General features: G+C 39.5%; 1 protein-coding gene across 1 annotated transcript; it reads right to left on the minus strand.

Moving 5' to 3' along the window:
• Positions 1–1,527: 1,527 nt before the first annotated feature.
• On the minus strand, positions 1,528–7,030 carry wnt2 (wingless-type MMTV integration site family member 2). The gene is made up of 5 exons (XM_061676665.1): positions 6,954–7,030; positions 6,026–6,246; positions 3,171–3,448; positions 1,837–2,107; positions 1,528–1,733 (listed from the first exon to the last, which is right to left on the minus strand). The coding sequence occupies exons 1-5, from the start codon at positions 7,028–7,030 to the stop codon at positions 1,528–1,530; spliced, it is 1,053 nt and encodes a 350-aa protein (XP_061532649.1).
• Between the last annotated feature and the right edge of the window lie 1,680 nt (positions 7,031–8,710).

Raw genomic sequence — 8,710 nt, forward strand, 5'->3', positions numbered from 1 at the left:
CTGGAGTCCATGCATCTCATTTATTGCTCCTGAAATGCAGAGGTAGCATGCTCTACCTAAGTAGAAGTACAGATACGTGTGTGTAAAAAAAAAAAAACTGGTAGAAGTACAAGTACTGATTATGGTCTTGACTGGGAAACATTAAGTACAAATGTAAAAAAAACAACAGTATTTTACTGTTTTTAAATATAGGGACCTAGAGTAAAAACTCTCACATAGGTTTGAATGTGATTGGTGCAGCCACATCCCCAGTTACAAGAGGGTGTGCACACTTGTGCAACCACATCTCAGTTGTTTTTTCTCTGGAAATTCTATATTTTAAAGTATCTTGAGCTCTATTTTAATATAAAAAAGATTGCATTTGAGGGGTGTGTAGACTTTATATATACTCTGTAAATAAAATTGTGTATTTTACTAATTCACAAATCAATTGCGTTTATTTTCATAAAATATTACATTTTCATTTCTATTTTTAGAATCATAATTATATTTCATTATCCCATTTCTTTAATATAATAAAAATGCTGAATGTGTATAAAAATGCATTTTACAATTTTTTTTGGTTATTGTAGTTAAAAATGTCAATTTGACTTTTTGATTTACAATTTACAATATTAAGAAATAAAATATTCTTATTGCATTTTTATCAAATAATTAATTGTTTTACTGTAAATAAAATTAACATTAAAATACACTTAAATAAACTCAACATTTTTATTTACAGAAAATCTATAACAGAAACAATAAATGAATAAAACAGAAAAAAATGAATACAGTTTAATTCACCAATTTTAGGAAGAAACAAACTAAATGCAACAAATATAACAAGACTCATCGATCATGTAAATGTATCGGTGGCTCTGTCGTCATGTGACCATCAGCAAAGGTCACCGCAATGACAAGTTTGGAGGAAAATGTGGTTCACACATCCATGACACCACAGCTGTGTTGGGAATAACTCCATATGCACCATACTGGAACATATAGTCGATATAAAAAGTCTACACACCCGTGTTTAAATGCCAGGGTTTTGTGAAAAAATAAATAAAATGAGACCAAGATAAATCATTTCAAAACGTTTTACACCATTAGTGTGACCTACAACCTGTACAACTCAACTGAATTTTTTAAAGAAAGGGTAACTAAAAATCAACTGTGATAATGTGGCTGCACAAGTGTGCACACCCTCTTATAACTGAGAATGGGCCTCTCTTCAGAATTAACCACTCACATTCAAACTCATGTTAAATGGGAGTCAGCACACACCTGCCACCATTTAAAGTACCTCTGCTTAACCCCAAATAAAGTTCAGATGTTTTAGTAGGCTTTTCCTGACACTCTCTTGAGAAAATGTCATTAGTTTTTTTCACTTGAGTTGTATAGGTTATAGGTCACATAAATGGTGGAAAAAGTTCTGCAATGATTTATCTAGGTCTAATTTTTTACATGACAGAAACCTGGCATTTGTGTAGACTTTTTATAACAATACATATAGTGAGGTCACCATTTTGATGATGATGATGATGGTCACGTGTGGTCCTTGCAGGTGCGGACATCCATCACCTGGCGGCAGTCTCTGCAGCGCACGGCGCAGCACCAGTGGAACTTGCACTCGCACTTGGCGCTGCGGCTCACCCGCGCCGTGTCGTAGCCTCGCCCGCAGCACATGACCGAGCAGCTGTCCGTGCCCCGGGACGTCGCGTTACACCGCCGGCCGCCCGTCCCCACGGACCCTACGAGGGAAACACACGGGTAGTCAGGTCACGGTCGCCGTGGAAACGTCCACTTAGAGGCGGGCTCGCAAATTAGCCCCAGGCTTAGCGTTTCCGGTGCAACCTGCGTCGTGGTCGCGTACGCAGAAGTCTGGAGATTGGTCCGAGTAGACCAGCTGGTTCTTGCCCGGCGCCACGCGTCTTCCCGCCGTGGTCAACGTAGTGAGAGCGGCTCTGTACTGGTTGACGGCCACGTGGACGGCGCGCTTGTACATGCCGCGGAGTTCGTCTCCGGTGCGGCGGAAGTCGGCCATGGCTAGCCAGCAGGTGCGAACGCTGCACGAACCGCTGACGCCGTGACATTTGCACTCCAGACTCAGGAGACGCTTCACCGCCTGACGTGCCGCAAACGTAAAGTCACAGCACAACACATTACTAAAGAGACACAACTGACACTGACACACGTACACACACAAACAAATGACACATTCACAACACAATGACACACAATTTACACGTAAACGCAGTATCTCTCTGCACATTTGAGATTTCAAAATTTCATACTTTTCCCAGACCCTAATTTCCACTTCTCAGTTAAAAAGAAAAAAAAAACATATACAGCAATTTGTGACATTTGAGTTAATAGATGATAATATCATTCTGATTCTCGATATGTCATTATGTCGCCAAATAATTTCCAGAAGATTCTAGTTAGGTAATGCAGCTCACAACTGCTGGCTCCTGGTTGGAGATGTCAAAGCATTTCACACAAAGTCTGCATTTAGCTTTCTTTATCCATTGGAGAGCCTGAGCCAACCAGTCATTATGTCCGGAATTGACGAGCCGGTCGTCAGAGAATTTACATCTCGCCACGATGAGTTATGATGACAATCAAACAAGTCCGTCAATCCCTGATAATTATACACCTCGAAGGGCATGAACCCGCTTGTATCATGGTCACTTGCCAAGCAAAAGAATTTATGAAACTCCAAATTTATAATTGCAAACTTTTTGTAGTCAAGGTAGGAGGTTTTCCTAAAACAATGAATTTTCCCTTGCAACGCTTGAGGGCTTGACTATGAAGAGGCAATCCAATCCCAAAACTTGGGAATGTAAACACCATGCAGAACTCCAGCAAATAGATTTTCTAATTTGACATTGTTAACGACAGCGACGAATGACGATAGTCCATTTTTATTACAATTACAATGTGAAATGCTAACGCTGTCTTGAACCTTTACTTTGAAACCTTAACCCTGTTTTGAAAACCCTAACAATGTAATGGCAAGCACACAAATGACACACACAAATAGATTCATCCACAAATGAAATTCTTTGTTTTTTTTCCCTCTTGACATACGGACAAAGACCCAGATGACATCCAATAATTTCCCCCTTGCCGTTGTGTGTGTCGTGCGTACAGAAGAGCGCCTTCAGAGATGTGTTGCGCGGCGTCACCTTGCGTCCGGCTCTGTTGTTGTGCAGGTTGATGAGGGCGCGCACGTCGGGCTCCTTCCTCTCCTTGGCGTCCACGAAGGCGTGTCCGAAGCGCGCGGCATGCTCCACGTGGTCGCTGCAGCCGCCCCAGTCGAAGGCGCCGGCGCGGTCGCGCCAGGAGCCCGCCTTGCGCGGGTCGCACGAGCACGAATCCAGCTCGCCGCGGCTGCACGCCCGCGCCAGCGCGTGCACCGCGCCAGCCGACGAGATGGCGTAGATGAAAGCCACCTCGCGGCTGCCTGTGGGGGAGCGCCACATAAACGTCTCCTGACAACGCTATCGCCTCTCACGCCTCTTCCGTGAACAACAAGGCCTCCGAACACTCACAAACACACATTGATGGCACAAACACACTCAAATGTCAAACGCAAAGCCACACACGCTACACAAACATACACATACACACAAATGACACACACACACCACAAAATACAAACACGCATATCCCAAGTAAATGACAAATAACCCGTATGTATGTAAATGATAGTACATACAAATTACAAAAACACACACACACCTAAACAATAAATACAGACTTGCAAATGACACACACACACAAATGACATGAATGACACAAACACACACAAATGCCACAACATTCAAATGACACAAACATGCAAATCCCACATAAACGACACGTAAATGATACATACAAATGACACACACACACACACACACGGACGCAAACTCACACACATAAACGCACTAATAAATGACACACCAATACAAATGACACAAACCCACCCGTGACCCACGCAAATGACAATCGATGCACGACACAAACATACACGCAATACAAAAACACAGACAAATCACACACACACAAATGACACACAAACACAAATGTGTGTTTGTATTCGTGTGTGTGTGTGTTTGCGCGCGCGTGCGTGCGTGTGTCAAGCATGCCAAAGGAGTTGAAGGAGAATCGTAAGTGCGAGTGGGAAAAGTGTGATCATGTAATTCTTGTCAATGAGCCGTGTGACATTGACAGTAATGAGATGCGAGACCGAGGGGAGTGAGGAGGGAATCTGCGGTGGTCCGGTTGGGCCGGGCCGGGCTAGGGGTCGGGGTCGGGAATAGCACACGGCTGATCAAAGGCCTTGACATGAGACGGACTAAGTAGAAGGATCAAACCACGGGGCACGGGAGAGGAACATCTCGCCAAGGCGCTCATCCAACTCCAGTGGCACCTTGACTCAGCGGTGGCCCAACTCTCGACTTTCTCCAGTTTCCAGCCGTCGCCTGGTCAGCCGTTCATTGAACGGAACAGAAACACAAACGCTCGCAGGGAGCCGCCGGAGGCCACAACTCACGCTCACACGCTGACAGCCACTCACAAGGCCGCGCCCCTTAAAGGCACACATCCAACACACGTATGCTACAGTTTGTGCGGTAATTACCATCATTTCTCGTGTATAATGCGCACCCATGTATAGTACGCACCCCCAAAGTTGACCTCAAAACTCTGGAAAACCCTTCTACCTATGTAGAATGCATTTTTGAAATGCATGATTTTGCTTCTACCCATATGATCAAAACGAAGTATTATCTGTATTTTGTATTTTTCAGGGAATTATTCTGAAGTTAAGCAGTTTATTTGAAGACGTAATACTTTATTTTTATTTACTTGCTCTTATTTTGAAATTCACAGCTCTACTTTTATTTAGTAAATGAGAAAACACACAGTTGTGCTTATATGTTTGATTACCCAGGCAGAATTTGTTAGATGGGTACAATTCTTGAAAGAAAACATGAAGGGCCAGGAGAAACACATGTAATGTTATTTTAATGGGATTCAAATTAAACTGTCAAGCATTTCAGAAAAGCATTATCATCAAACAATTTGCAATGTGGGGGGAATGTACATGCATTATACACGAGAAATTACGCTACACTTTATAAAACCAGTTTATTTTTTTACATTTGTCTTTTGTTTTTATAAAACAGTTTATTTTAACATATTTTTTAAAAATTTAACTAAAAAAAACAAAACAAAATTAAGACAAATTTGTATTCACATTTTAAAAAATAATTTTGCATTTTTTAATTGAATAATTATATTTAAAACATAAAATGTGTCTATTAACATTTTTGGGGGGTATTTTTTAATACACTTTATTTTTTAAATACACTTTATTTATGAGCTTCGACACTAGGTCTATTTCGATTTTTAAGAAATGAATAATTACAAAGGAATTAAATATTATAAAAATGTAAAAATTCTATTTCAATTTATTTTTTTACTCTTTCACACGATATTTTACTTTTTAAAGATATTTGAAATATTTTTGTAATTTCAAAAATACTTTATAAATTGTAAATTATAAATTTATAAAAAATTATAAATGTGACAATTTAATCTTTTGAATAGTTAAAAAAATCTCTCTCTCTCTCTGTAAGTTGTAGGTTTAAAATTTTCCACACATTTATTTTCATTAACGGTATTTTTAACCTGCCATATTTTTTTTAATTTAAAAAGTATTGTTTTTTTTTAAACAAGCTTTGTTTTTAACTTTAAATAGTTTTTTTCAAAACTTTTATATGTAAATTGTAAAAAAATATATATATTTTTTTTACTTTAAAAAAATATGATTAATAAATACTCCACAATTGCTTACATTTAAAAAAAATTCCTAAGTAAAAACGTGGCAAAAAAATGGCTGGAACGGCATAACCGTATTCAACTTATTTCAATGGGGAACACTGAATCTGTTGAATGGCTGAATCCTATGATGTCATTTGCCATCCCGCCTCCACACGCGCGCATGATGATTGACAAGCACCAGGCTGACGATAACATCCCGTCCCGGACTCACCTCGCAGCAACAGACGTCCGAACAGGCTGTGGTCTCGTGCCACCGTGTTGCAGTTCCAGCGGTGGTTGCGAAACTGGTGCTGGCACTCGCCGATCCAGTCCTGCACGCCGGCGCCGATGGCCTGCATCACGCGGGGATGGCGGCGGCAGAGCCGGCGCTGCTCGCTCACCAGACCCGGAACGTTGTCGCACATCACGCCAGAGCCCAGAGTGCTCATGTACCTGTTGAGTAGGGATCACGTCATGAGGTACAACGGCCGGCATCAGCTCATAACATCCAACGTATAAAGTACAGGATATATAAAAGATAAAAATCCATTTAAAAAAAAGTTTAAATAATAGGTACTAGTTCTTTAAAAGCTCTAAAAATTTGGTAATTTCAATTTACAAAAATCTTTGTGTAAAAAAAAAAAAAAAAAAAAAAGTATATATGACCAAGTATTTACATTAAAGGATTGTTAAATAAAAAAAATGTGCAAATTTCTTTTTTTTTTCAAGTTACTATATTTAGATATAAAGAAATAGCCCTAACAAGTGATGATATTAGACGGTGTATTTAGCTTCATGCCCGCGTGAGGTATAAATAATTGGTGTGGCTACAGTAGATGTGCAAGATTATTGCAAGAGGTGTTGAAATGTTTGCCGTGAAGGGAAAAAGCACCAAGAGACCGGTTGAGACTTGTGAAGATGTCTTAAAGGCTTCAATGGGAAAAAAAGAGAGCAGTATGAAACATTTGATAATAATGGGTCAAGTGTAATCATGTAAAATATGAGGGTGTGGGGGAAATCAAAGTCATCAAACATTTGTGAAGATTATGTACAAAATTCCCCCCACCTCATCCTTGCAATACAATTTACACGGCAAATAATGGCAATCTCCACACAGGACTAAAAGGACTTAAAGAGCAAGCGTTATGATCGAAACTCACCACCAAGACGCATCGACGCTCAGCGCGCACAAGGTCACGCACACGCACCAGCAGACTCCGCAAGCCAAGGCGTTCATGTCGGCCGGGTCCGCGCACGCAGCATGTCCGCAGGGAGCACGAGTGGCAAATGAGCGGAGACACCAGCGCATCCTCACGTTCGTCCGGGTGGGCGGCGGAGCGAGGTGCGCTACTCTGGAATGTTCAGCGCACACTCATTTCCATAATCCATTTATATACGTCGATACATGTGGTGTTTCGTTTTGTGCTACATCCAATCAGTGTTGGGAAGATTACTTTGTGTAACTGGTTACAAATTACCCTGTTGAAAATGTTGTGGAAATATATCAATTACTTTCTCAAAGTAAAATATTCATTACATTTCATTACTAATTTTGAATGAATGCATAACAGGACCATTGAATGTTTTGTCTAAAAGAGTGGATTAAAACCGTAGATCATTATTTTAGAATTAACCACATAGTTGTTCTTTACAAAAATAATAAACTGATAACAAAACATGTAAATCCATGTAAAAACTGTGTTGTGTATGCTACAGCATGTGGAAAACCATCATACCATACCATGTTGACCTAATGACAAAAGTGCACAACTTAGACAATAACACTTCATATGACAAGCCAGATAATTGAAAGTTCCATCACAAACTCACAAATTATAAAGATGTTCAAAAGTCATTGTGCTTTTATGTGTTCAAAAGTATAACTATGAGTCTAACCTTTTCCAAATTTAAAACTAATAGATTGCACCACAAGGTGATTCGAGATCATATTTGGAAAAATATGTCATGTTTGAGACGATGGCAGAATGGAACATGACCAGAGAGAGACAATCACAAGCGTCGGCTTCAGAAGAAGGAAGTGATGTGGACAAAATAATTATTTTTCAAACGTAACTAAAATGTTATCATGGAAATGGGGCAATTTCTCCCAGTCATATAACGGATTACAATAACTTTTGTAATTGAATTACATAATCTCGTTACGTATTTAGTTGCACCCCAACACTGCCTCCAATCCTGCAAACTATTCGTGCTGCTGTCCATATTCAGTTCTATGTAAGGTACAGTATGCATAGGACAGTATTCTTCATCAATCGCAATCACTGAGCTGCCAACATACAGACTGCTTACAGTAGATACAGACTATTGATTGATACATTTGATTTTGCTAAAACGCTGCTGACTATTCTTGCTGCGAGCAACATTCACTTCTCTATTATAGTACGGCAGGATAGTATATCATGTTTATAGATTTATTCATATGAAGTTGTCGCTCAACCGATTAAACCGATCGGTTTAAAGTTTTTCCGATAAACACTGCTGCTGACTATGCCTGCTGCGGTTCACATTTACTTCTGTACATATAGTATGCATTGTATAATCTATATATTAAGGATTTATGTATAGTTGTCACCCAACTGCCTAAATATGAACTATACATTGATACATTTCAATTCTTATACTGTACATACAGTACAACACTGCTGACTATCCTTGATGCTGACCATTTACTTCTGTCTTTATAGTGTTCTGTTTTATATATAATGTAATCACATATACTGTATGTCACTCAGCTACTAAAATAGACAGAAATGATTGATAAATGTGTAGCATTTTTTAACATACAATGCTGCTGACTATTCTTCCTGCTGTCCACGTTCACTTCTGAATATAGTATTATAGTATATTAGTATAGTACAGTATTATGTTATCTATATGCGATATAGAGGTAAAAAAA

Source organism: Phycodurus eques, chromosome 5 (genome assembly GCF_024500275.1).
Source record: "Phycodurus eques isolate BA_2022a chromosome 5, UOR_Pequ_1.1, whole genome shotgun sequence".
Taxonomy (NCBI): domain Eukaryota; kingdom Metazoa; phylum Chordata; class Actinopteri; order Syngnathiformes; family Syngnathidae; genus Phycodurus; species Phycodurus eques.